The sequence below is a fragment of the Anabrus simplex genome, chromosome 4, assembly GCF_040414725.1.
Source record: "Anabrus simplex isolate iqAnaSimp1 chromosome 4, ASM4041472v1, whole genome shotgun sequence".
NCBI lineage: Eukaryota > Metazoa > Arthropoda > Insecta > Orthoptera > Tettigoniidae > Anabrus > Anabrus simplex.
The window spans coordinates 239589023-239601601 of NC_090268.1; the positions used below are offsets into that span (position 1 = coordinate 239589023).

A 12579-nucleotide genomic window follows, 5' to 3' on the forward strand; every position below is an offset into this window, starting at 1 on the left:
CAGTAGGAAATGTAGAGGGAAGGAAAGAATTTAGGCTTATACGGAGATGCAGGAAGAGAGAAGAAATTCATTCATTGTTGTCGGTCGTCGTCCCTACGTATCCATCTGTGTGGTGATGGTAGACAGTGAAAATGTTTTGATATCTGGTAGCCTTGTGCTGTACTTCGTCGTACATCATGTTTTTTAGACAATGTGCGTTTTTGCGGAGCTTTCTACAGTGTGTTTACAGTTTGATGGAATGTCCTATGTGCTTGAAAATCTGTATCCATTTGCGAGGCTTCAGCTTGTGTTTGATAAAGTGAAAGTCCATTTTAATTTCTGGAAATTGTGTTTTATACACAACATGTCTCTGCACTGTGTATGCACTTGTCGTTGTTCTCGCTAAAAAAAATGCTAGCTCATCCTTCGTTCTATTTCCCAAGTACTTTTATGACTGATCCTATTTTTTGTTTTGTATAGAGAGAATCCTCCAGCCTTCTGTTAATGTCTATAAGTGTGATTTTATTGTTGTTGTTGTATGTGTGTGCTCTTGTGAAGATTATATCGGATTATAGGCTTAGATGGTTTATGGTGAATTAGAGTGGAGAAATTATTGTGGAACGTAGGTGCATTTCCCACTCGTGCAATCATTTTCAGATGGTTAGGTAAGGTCTGTAGCAGTTTCACCAGTATACTGTACAGCCTGTACAGGCTTGGGAGGGAAGAGACAATTTATCATGCTCTATCTTGGTGAACTCAAGCGCCCAAATTACGGATATTTCAAATTTTAATAATTAATATTTCAATGACAAATAATAAAGCTTCAAATAGCACCCAGTTCTGGAGCTTGCAGTTAGTTGAAGTTACCACGCAGCCAACTTGCTTGGTCGCGAACTCTGATGAGCTTTCTAAAGGGGTGAATGTGGTCGTTGAATAGACGCCAGAATTGTCAAGATCAATGGAATCGTTCATGCTAATGACAGAGCTATGAAAATATTAGCGATCTCGTTTCAAACTGTGCAGTCTTATTTTTTTTTTATTTTTTTTTTTTTTTTGCTAGTTGTTTTACGTCGCACCGACACAGATAGGTCTTATGGCGACGACGGGACAGGGAAGGGCTAGGAGTGGGAAGGAAGTGGCCGTGGCCTTAATTAAGGTACAGCCCCAGCATTTGCCTGGTGTGAAAATGGGAAACCACGGAAAACCATTTTCAGGGCTGCCGACAGTGGGGTTCGAACCTACTATCTCCCGAATACTGGATACTGGCCGCACTTAAGCGACTGCAGCTATCGAGCTCGGTGTAGTCTTAAGGTAATCGCCCACTGCAGGGAACCGCGCCGCGCCGCGCGGAACAAGCTTGTGGAACATTCCACGGGTCATTTTCCGAGACTTCGCCCATACAGCACACCTCACCGCGCCGCCTCTCTCCAGTTGGGGAAGTGCAGCTCACACAGAAAGATGAGTTCCAGTTCCGAGGAGGATTTATTATTTGCAGTTGCGCTACTTGCAAATGAGGAAGAAGAAAAACGCGAAAGAAAAGTTTGGGTCCACAACATTTATGAGAAAAGGGAAACGTACGGAGAGTTTCACCATTTATTTCCTGATCTACTAAAGGACCGAAGTAAATTTTTCCACTACTTTCGTATGTCCCAAGAAAAATTCTATGAACTATTGAACCTAGTTAAGCCGTGTGTAGAGCGAGAAAATACCACCTTTCGCCGAGCTGTACCATGTGAAGAAAGACTTGCTGTATGCCTCAGGTAAGTTATTTGATTCATTTATATTTTAATTTCATATTTTCTCGTACAAACAGAGTAACACAATATAGCTACAGTAATAGTAGTTACTGATAATTCAATGTAGCGTATCGAAAAGGTTTTTATTTATTTATTTATTTTGTTGTCCGATACACAAAAGCCTATTTTATCCGAAGTTACTTTAGGGCTAAAGATGATAATAGATTATACAATTGCATCAGATTAAATAGTATGAAATTATCACAGAGCTGCTGAAAATTTCCATCCTAAGGTAAAGCACTAAATCATTTTAAGACTATACAGGTTCTGGAGGAAATAAAATATAAAATCATTGATTCAGTGTTTTTTTCAAAAGGCGTAGGTGAACAAAAGTTAGTTGGGAAACTAAATAAAACTTCCCCAAAGGCTGAATTTTTAATATACTTTTTTAAAATGGATTTTTTGACTAACATACTTTTATGGAACATGTTCCACTCTCTGAAATAATTGTAAAAATGTTTGTCCGGAAGATATGCGCAAAAGAAAATCGTGCAACTACGCCCTTTCCAAAAAAATAGACACAAAAACGTTCATTAAATTGTTTTAAAATGCAATTTATTTGCTAGAGACAGATATTTACAGAAATACGTGACAAAGACTAACACAAAATATAATATCAGTTTAGGACTTAAATTGGAATGTTTCGCAACACTAAGAAATTAGTGCAAATCTAAAGCACAGACAATTTGTTCAGATGGAATGCATTTGCTACACACTAAAATTACCGTACTACAAATCTGAAGCACAGAGAACCACTTACAACATAACAAAGCCATTGTTACTCAGCAGTTTAGGTTTGAAAACCTAATATACAGTATTATTTAATGCAAATCTAAAGCAAAGGAACATAGTTATAAAAAAACATTACTAAATAGAAATTCAAGTTGTTAAATTGAACGTATTTGCTACACTGAGAAATGAAAGCAAATCTGAATCACAGAGACAGATACCATGAACATATCATTGTTGCTCTAATAACATCTTATAACAAAAGCAGATGTCTCAATAATTTTGTGGGAGGCGGTATGTAGTTACAGCTCATGGAGAGTAGCGAAATGGTTTACACTTTAATTGTCGTTCACTGGGTGGTTGTCATCATTCGTCTGGTGATTTTGATTGAACTGGGGTGCCTGAATATGGCCTGGTGTTGGTGAGATTGGGATCTGTGAACCTGCTTGAGTGTGTGTAAGGATACTGGAAGAAGTCAAACTTGGTGGAAATCGATACTGGACAGGAATTTCGGGATGGATAAAATTTGGTGCTGGAAATGACTGCATATTGATTGCTTCAAATTCTGCCTGATGAATGATGGTGGAAATCTGACTTTTAATTTTTACTTGTAACTGTGGTGGAAATGTTCTTACTGTCTCTTCTACACTTTGAAAGTATTTGCGGAGATGGTCACCCTCTTGCCCTAGAGAAGATTGTCGCGATTTCTTCAACTCAACAAACTCTTTAAAAATAGCAGCCGAAGGTGTTAAAGGCGCAGTTTTCTTTCTCTTGCCACTCCACAATCCTGGTCGTTTGTCATTTTTCTGAGTATCTTCAGTTGTATGTGAGGAACCCGAGTCGACATTCTGAGATTCTTCCTGAACCTCAGAAATATCTGTTTGTTCATCGTCATCGGATGGAGTTCCTACATTGCTCACCTGGCTTCTCTGCATTGTGATGAAGGGCCTGATGAACTCCATTTGTGCCTCGAGGCGCCAAGGGTTGATTTTCTTGGCTGCTTGTCCAGATTTTGGTTGTCTTTTTCTTAAAGCCTTCCGATAACATTCCCGCAGGGACTTCCATTTGGCTCTGCACTCATCAGCTGAAAGTAAAAAAAAGATGTAATATAAATAAATAAATAAATAAATAAATAAATAAATAAATAAATAAATAAATAAATAAATAAATAAATAAATAAATAAATAAGTTAATTATCTAACTATGCATAAAAGTTTAAATAATTTCTTAAATGTTTATATCATTATTGAAATATAAAAGCAATCAATCAATCAATCAATGAATTCAAATCAATTATCTAAAGGCTAAGCCTTGTCGCTGTAGCCACATCCCACGGTCTTGAGCAGTTCTCTTCATCGTGACGTAGGAAGCAAAACTGAGTATATCATATTTATTTCGTCCACTAGAAATTAAGAGAAACACGTAACCATCAATGGCTCAAAGCGAAATTGTACTAAATTTTGAGATGTTAAGAGACGTGCAGGATCTCTCCGAATATTTTACCAGTCAGAAAATTGTATCCTTTCAGTTTAGGGATTTCACAACTAAATTACAGGCTTTTGATCAAAATGACAGGGCATTTAATATTATCAAATTATTTCTTGTTAGCTGGAGAAAGAAAGTAATCAGATCAGAGATGAATTAAAATTTGTGATCATTTAACAAACGCAAAGAATTAGGCAAGAAGCAATAATATTTATTTATTTATTTATTTTATTTATTTATTTATGTATTTATTTATTTACTTTTTCTTTTCAGATTTCTTGCTACCGGGAACTCTTTCAGAACACTTGCATTTAGCTACAGACTTGGAGAGACAAGCGTCAGGAGGATTGTGTACGATGTGTGTGACGCTGTGTGGACAAAGTTGGTTCCTATTTTCATGCCTCAACCAGACAAAGAAATCTGGGAGAGAAATGAACTAGAGTTCCGAGAAAGATGGAATTTCCCGAACTGTGTGGGAGCAATGGACGGGAAACATGTGGTGTTTGACAAGCCAGCCAACAGTGGGTCATTGTTCTACAATTACAAAAAAAGCTTCTCCATTGTGCTTCTAGCTCTAGTCGATGCCAATTATAAGTTTGTGATGGTAGATGTAGGGGCTTTGGGAAAAAATAGCGATGGGGGAATATTTTCTAATAGTATTTTCGGAAGAAAACTTCAGCAGAACAAATTGGACTTTCCTCCGGATAAAATTCTACCTGGAACGAATGAGCTCATGCCTCATGTTATTGTTGCAGATGAAGCATTTCCTCTGCAACGGAACTTGATGAGGCCTTATCCCGGTGATGAATCAAAAAGAAACACGGAGAAGAGAATATACAATTACCGACACAGCAGAGCTAGAAATACCTGCGAGGATTCATTTGGCATTTTATCTAAGAAGTTCAGAATATATCAGAGGAAAATGCAAGTTTCGCCAGAACATATGACGAAATTTGTTTTGGCAACCTGCGTGCTTCATAATTTCTTACGCGAAGATCATCCAAATCTGCTTGCAGAACTTATAGAAGAAGCTACACCTGCGCTTCAAGATTTGAGAGGCACTGGAGGGACGTACACAGGATCAGCTCTTCGGATCAGGGACAGATTTAAGGACTATTTCAGCTCCCATGCAGGATCGGTTGAATGGCAAGAAAGAATGATAAATGTTGGCCGAAGGAACACTAACGAATAAAAATTAATTCTTAACGTATTGTCCTCGTTGAGAACTTAACATGATAGCCTACAATTATTAGTAAACGTTTTACATTAACTAAGTAGTATAATTTTAGACTTTTCATCATAATGAACCTAAGTTATCGTTTTTAATCTCTATATATTTGTTTTGATGAACAATTGCCTGACCGGAAACATAATCATGAAATGCATAGGATATGGCAATGAATATGTGAGGTAATAATTATTATAACAAACAATAAGTTTCTTAAGTAATAAGAAAACAAAAATGTGATCAATTGTTAAACATATTTATAATGTTTAAATCTGATGTCTTTTTCAGGTTGCACTACATCTGTTTATCTTTTAACTCCTTTCGTTTACTCTTTCTTTTGGTATAGGATCATTGTTTTCTTGTCACGTAGTACAATTTTGTAGCGGCTTTTGCTTTTACGCTACTACTTTCCTTCCAACACGTTTTGCTTATGGATAGAAGGCTGAGCGTTAATTATGGTGTCCTTAGAATTTAATGGCTGTATGTATTTGATATGTCATTTTTTTTAAATTCTTGTTCACTGTACTGGGTAATGAAAAGTTTTAATATTATTTTATTTTATAATAGCTTTAACGTGCTTGTCAATTGGAAATAAATATACTTACCACTGAGGCCCATTTCCTTGCTGATTTCATCCCACGAATTGTCCTTTGCCAGATTATCGTGGTACTTGGGATGAGAGGGATCGTACAGATGGGGATATTCCTTCACCAAAAGCAGCAATCCTTCTTCATTCATTCTGAAAACCTGAATTTAAAAAACGAAATGAAAACCTTAAATTTGTTTTACTTAACTTAATAAACGTGACTGAGGAGTTTGTTGGAGAACTAACACGTTTACATTTTTAAATTATATTCTAATTAAATTTACAATATAAAAACCACATGAAAACATCCGGCTCGATGTTGATTTTGTTGAATTCTAGCTCAATTTGGTTATGCATGATTTTACTTACCACAATGAACGATGAGAACAGGACAGAAGAGGAAACACAACTCAGAAGACAACAGAAACACAGACAAGATAACAGAAAGGCGTACAGTGCACAATACCACTAACCGCGTGAAGGTACGAGCATGCTGGCACTAGTCGAGGACTCCCGAGGACCGCCGAAACGGCACGAAACCACATTCTTTCCGTTATTCCATCCTTCTACCCTCGCCCAGGCAAGCGCGCCGAAAGGAAAAAGTTCCGTTCCAGAAACCTGGGGGCTTCTGGCGCGGAAATTCCACAAGCTTGCTCCGCGCGGCGGGGCGCGGCTCCCTGCAGTGGGCGTTAAGCCATTTCATTTCACAAGAAGCAGACCACGGAAATTTCTTCTCGGCTGCGCTGCGCGGCGCGGCGCGGTGTAGTGGGCGATTACCTTTATTCGTCTATATGAGAAAGAGTATACTTTTTACAAACATGCACCCAAACACTTTTTCTGGAGTTGTAATGAGGACATGTCCCAGGAAAAGAGGATGCATGGTAGCCCTAATCTACACAGCTCATGGCAAATCCACTGACGATAGTCGAACCCCGATTGGGGCATGATATAACAACAATAACAGCCAAAATATCTTGGCGGAAGAACTTTCGTGGTTGGTATGGGTTCAGAATATCTACTGTCTTAGAGAGACGGAGAAGAAATGGCGAATCGCACTGACGATAGCCGACTCCGGATGAGATTATGACAGACATGGCACATTGTAAGAAGAAAATAAGAAAAATATGCATTGTTAACAGTAACCCTGTGCCGTGCTTCACTGTTTGTCATTTTCCGCCTCTGAAGGCCCTCGTTGTCGTAATCCAAGCGCGAAAGTCTCACTCTTGATGGATCGGCCCTCCTTCGCTTCCTCTCATTAAGGAGCTAATGGTGTGCGTGTACGTGATGAAAGACATGATCGAAATAAGCACAGTAGAAGGGAAGCAACTCGAGTGGTGAAATGTGTTCTTGATATTTTGTCCTGTTTTGGGCACTTCAGATAGATGCAGTTATCTACAGCATCATTTAATTATAACTTGTTTGAATTCTTTGGTATAGCCTCTTTTACTGCGGTATCCATTAAGACATTTGTGACTAGGTTAATATTTGGTCTATTTGTCCTGAAAACCTATTATCAATGATTGGTGACGGCTTCACTGCATTTTTGTGGCAGAAACAGTTACCTCGTTCCAGTAATTTTAACTGAGTTTGCTCAGTCGTCTTCAGCAACTAACTCTCGGGACAGGTGTCAATGTACTGAGGAGAGGTTGCGTGGTTTGTGTCTTGTAACTGTCAGCTTGCATCGGGAGATAGTGGCTTCGAATCCCTGAAGTTTTCCGTGGTTTCCCATTTTCATACCAGGCAATATACATTGAATAAGGCCACGGCCACGTCCTTCCCACTCCTGACCATTTCCTATCCCATCATTGACGTGTCAGAGCGAAGTAAAGCAAATTTTAGAAGAAAAAATTATCAAAGTAAACAAATCACTGACAGCCTTCAACACGAAATAAATAACGAAATATACAGGAAGCGCGCGCGCACGCTCTCTCTCTCTCTCTCTCAGAAATCTACGGCACAAGACAGTTTTCATAACAAAATACTAAACAGAATTCATCGTAGAAAAAGCAACCAACAAACGGACATGTATATAATTTACCTGGTGTTTACAGACTCAAATGCATAAACTGAACGTTTCGGTCAACGGAAGGTACAGAGCTCTCCTAGTTACGTTACCAGGGCCGAAAATGAGTTTTTACGTTCGAGTTGAAATGTTTACGGAATTTCGGACCAAATGCGTCAAACACTTTTGCCGTGTAATGCACAATTTCATGCTACTGTACATCAAAGAACCAACATTCTCAATGAACAGATTCAACTCAAATGTATCCTGCTACGTCAAACAAAACTCCATTTCTAACCGCAATGTTGATATAGAACACATTCCATCGGATGGTGTGCTTAAAAGGGAGAGAGTACTTCAATCTCAAGAGGCGTTTCTGATTCGTTTGCATAAAAGCGAGATAGTTCTTTGTCACCTGAGATATGTCTTGCAAGGTTGAGATAGAACGAGACAGCTTGACAGCACTAATTATTTTTAAAGCCCTGATGAACAGGGGGATGAATACATAAACATACATGCATACATTATCATGATAGACCGTTATGCCATTCAGCGTTCTGTCTGCAAGCCCCTGTGAATTTACTACACGTCGCCACAATCCTCTATTTGCAACTAGTGCTGTGTCCTCATCTTTAACTCGTTATAAACTGAGTCTAACCATCGTCGTCTTGGTCTCCCTCTACTTCTCTTACCCTCCATAACTGAGACCATTATACCTCTAGGTAACCTATCCTCCTCTATTCGCCTCACATGACCCCAGCACCTAAGCCGGTTTATGAGTACAACTTCATCTATCGAGTTCATTCCTAGCTTAACCTTTATCTCCTCATTCCGAATACACTCCTGCCATTGTTCCCACCTGTTTGCACCAGCAATCATTCTTGCTACTTTCATGTCTGTTACTTCTAACTTATAAATAAGATATCCTGAGTCCACCCAGATTTCGCTCCCGTAAAGCAAAGTTGATCTGCAAACAGACCGATGTAAAGATAGTTTCGTCCGGGAGCTGACTTCCTTCTTACAGAATACTGTTGATCGCAAATGCGAGCTCACTTCATTAGCTTTATTACACCTTGATTCAATTTCACTTACTATATTACCATCCTGGGAGAACACACAACCTAAATACTTGAAATTATCGACCAGTTCTAGCTTTGTATCACCAATCTGACATTCAGTTCTGTTGAATTTCTTGCCTACTGACATCAATTTAGTCTTCGAAAGGCTAATTTTCATACCATACTCATTACACCTATTTACAAGTTCCAAGATATTAGACTGCAGGCTTTCGGCACAATCTGCCATTAAGACCCAAGTCGTCAGTATAGGTCAGACTGCTTACTACATTTCCACCTAGCTGAATCCCTCCCTGCCACTTTATGCCTTTTAGCAAATGATCCATGTAAACTACAAACAGCAAAGGTGAAAGATTACAGCCTTGTCTAACCCCTGCAAGTACCCTGCACCAAGAACTCATTCTACCATCAATGCTCACTGAAGCCCAATTGTCAATATGAATGCCGTTGATTGATTTTAATAATCTACCTTTAATTCCATAGTCCCCCAGTATGGCGAACATCTTTTCCCTCGGTACCCTGTCATATGTTTTCTCTAGATCTAAAAAAACGTATACACAGCAGTATATTCCTTTCGTAGCATTTTTCAGTTACCTGGCGCATACTGAAAATCTGATTCTGACAGCCCCTCTGTGTTCTGAAACTACACTGGTTTTCATCCAACTTTTTCTCAACCACCGATCGCATCCTCCCTTCCAAATGCCAGTGAATACTTTGCCTGGTATACTAATCAACGAGATGCCTCGACAGTTGTTGCAATCCTTCCTGTTACCTTGCTTATAGATAGGTGCAATGACTGCTTTTGTCCAATCTGAAGGTACCTTACCAACACTCCACGCTAATTTTACTACTACTCTGTATGAAACCATTTCATCCCTGCCTTCCCACTATACTTCACCATTTCAGGTCTAATTTCATCTATTCCCACTACTTTATGTTAATGGAGTTTATTTGCCATCCTTTCCACTTCCTCAAGCGTAATTTCACCAACATCATTTTCCTCCTCCCCATGATCTTGTCTGTCCGCAACACCACGAGGAAGATTTGCTTTTACGTTAAGAAGATGTTCAAAATATTCCCTCCACATCTCCAGTGATTCTCTGGGATCTATTATGAGTTCACCTGAATTACCCAAAACACTGTTCATTTCCTTTTTCCCTCCCTTCCTAAGATTCTTTATTACTGTCCAGAAAGGTTTCCCTGACGTTTGACCTGCCCTTTCCAGGTTATTACCAAAATCTTGCCCTGACTTCTTTTTGGATTCAACAAATATTTGTTTCGCTCTGTTTGTTTCATCTATGTACAATTCCCTGTCTGCATCGGCCCTTGTTTGGAGCCATTTCTGATAAGCCTTCTTTTTACGTTTACAAGCTGCTCTCACTTCATCATTCCACCAAAATGCTCTCTTTTCTCCAGCTTTACACACAGTTGTTCCTAGGCATTCCTTTGCTGTTTCTACTGTTCTACAGCATCCCTGTATGCCACCCATTCTCTTTCTATATCCTGAACCTGCTTACTGTCTGCTGTTTGAAATTTCTCGCTAGTCATATCCATGTACTTCTGTCCAATTTCCTCGTCCTGGAGATTTTCTACCCTTATTCGTTTGCAGACAGATTTCACTCTCTCTATCCTAGGCCTAGAGATACTTAGTTTCACTACAGATCAGATAGTGGTCTGTATCATAAAAAATCCACGGAAAACTTGTACATTCCTAACAGACTTCTTGAATTCGAAGTCGGTTATGATATAGTCTATTATGGATCTGGTACCCCTAGCCTCCCTTGTGTGGCGGTGAATAGCCTTATGCTTGAAGAATGTATTCGTAACTGCTAAACCCATACTAGCACAGAAGTCCAGCAAACGCTTTCCATTCCCATTAGCTTCCGTATCTTCCCCACATTTGCCAATCACCCTTTCGTACCCTTCAGTTCTATTTCTATTTCCAGCTCTCGCATTGAAATCGCCCTTCAGCACTAGCCTATCCTTGCTGTTGACCTTGACTACGATGTCACTCAATGCTTCATAAAACTTGTCAACTTCATCCTGATCTGCACCATCACATGGTGAAGACACTTGAGACAATTCTCGTCCTAATTACTCCGACTGCCAAGTCTACCCACATCATTCGCTTTTTTACGTGCCTAACAGAAACTATGTTGCGTGCAGTAGTATTTCTGATAAACAACCCTACCCCATACTCTGCCCTTCCCTTTCTAATACCCGTCAAGTATACTGTATAATATCTTATCTCCTCCCCTTACCCGCATATCACTTACTCCTAGCACATCCAGGTTCATCCTCTTTGCTGACTCAGTCAATTCTACTTTCTTCCTTCCATAAGCCCCAGGTTGTTTCCAAAGAGTCCCTCGCCTGTCAAATGGGAGTGGGACTCCGTTACTCCCATAGGTCCGAGGCTTGCTTAAAATGTTCTGAGCTCGGTAAATTCATGAAGCAGGATGCTACCCTACTTACACATAGTCCAAGTGAGGATCTCTCCTCTAACGGGTTATGGACCACCGGTGAATTGTATAGTCCTAGCCGCGTGAGCACAAGGAAGGCCTTGACTCAGAATATGTCCGAGATGCCCACTCCCATTCCATAGCAACTGGTACCCGACTCTCAGGACCACTTACTAGGCCACTCAGCCGTTGCTCACGGTTCACGAACTAGGATGTGACTATAGTAACCCACACCATGAACCACGAATACATAAACACGAAGCGTAATGCCAGCACCAACGTGTTTACAAGTGGAGGTACTTTTTATCCTGGCTCGGTGCACGAATCGCGAATTTTAAAAAACATGTTTTACAGTGATGGCAAACCTTCCTGCTAATGCACTTCCTCTAGCCTGTGCAGAACTAAGGTATTCCATGACAAAGAACCTGCTGTACTAAAGCACGTGTTGTCATTCAGAATGTTTCAGTCAGCTGAAGCAGAGGTTTCTCATTCTTCGGAGCAAGCTAAGGTTAGCCATAGAAAGGTTACCCTGCACTATTGTGTGTGCGTGGTTCTTCGTAACGTAGCCAGACATCGCCATGACGCCGACTATGAAGTTCCTGAGGAACTTGCGCTGGTGGAAAAGATGAAGCTGTTGAAGGAGGAACACGAGAGAGGTGCCAATAAAGAAAATAAATTATGGCAAGAAAAATAATGCTAGGCACCAATAAATGAGTAGGCTTTATATTATTCCAATTGTATTGTTGTTACCTTCACTGTTTACTTTATTGTTGTGTTCAGCAAAATAAGAACGAATACCCGCGTTGTTTGCAGAATTAAGGCACCGTGCGCGTCACGGTTCTAATTGGTGGATAACAGAAATAGCGGAGTAAGAATAAAAGCGCGTTCTAAGATGTTGAAACTCCTGGAAATGCAGATACTACAAGAAAGCGGAATGGGGACAAAGAGGGTTTTTTTTGCTATTTGCTTTACGTCGCACCGACACAGATAGGTCGTATGGCGACGATGAGATAGGAAAGGCCTAGGAGTTGAAGGAAGCGGCCGTGGCCGTAAGTAAGGTAATAGACCCAGCATTTGCCTGGTGTGGGACAAAGACTGTTGTGTTGTTGGGTGTAGTAATACCTACAACGGAGACGCTGATATCTTGCCTCCGAGTGCCCAAACCCACGGTGCCGGGGGCGTAAATGATGGAGCTTCGGATCCGACATCATAACAACGTTACGGCATCAAATTCCGTCT

The 12579-nt window shown here is 40.0% G+C and overlaps 2 protein-coding genes across 2 annotated transcripts; one reads left to right on the forward strand and one right to left on the reverse strand.

Moving 5' to 3' along the window:
* The first annotated feature begins 1430 nt into the window (after positions 1-1430).
* Positions 1431-5829, forward strand: LOC137500568 (uncharacterized). Its single transcript, XM_068227498.1, has 2 exons — positions 1431-1739; positions 4263-5829. The coding sequence occupies exons 1-2, from the start codon at positions 1438-1440 to the stop codon at positions 5179-5181; spliced, it is 1221 nt and encodes a 406-aa protein (XP_068083599.1). The 5' UTR covers positions 1431-1437; the 3' UTR covers positions 5182-5829.
* Positions 2492-6496, reverse strand: LOC137500569 (uncharacterized). Its single transcript, XM_068227499.1, has 3 exons — positions 6277-6496; positions 5823-5964; positions 2492-3588 (listed from the first exon to the last, which is right to left on the reverse strand). Exons 1-3 carry the CDS (start codon positions 6346-6348, stop codon positions 2843-2845), a joined length of 960 nt encoding a protein of 319 aa, XP_068083600.1. The 5' UTR covers positions 6349-6496; the 3' UTR covers positions 2492-2842.
* Between the last annotated feature and the right edge of the window lie 6083 nt (positions 6497-12579).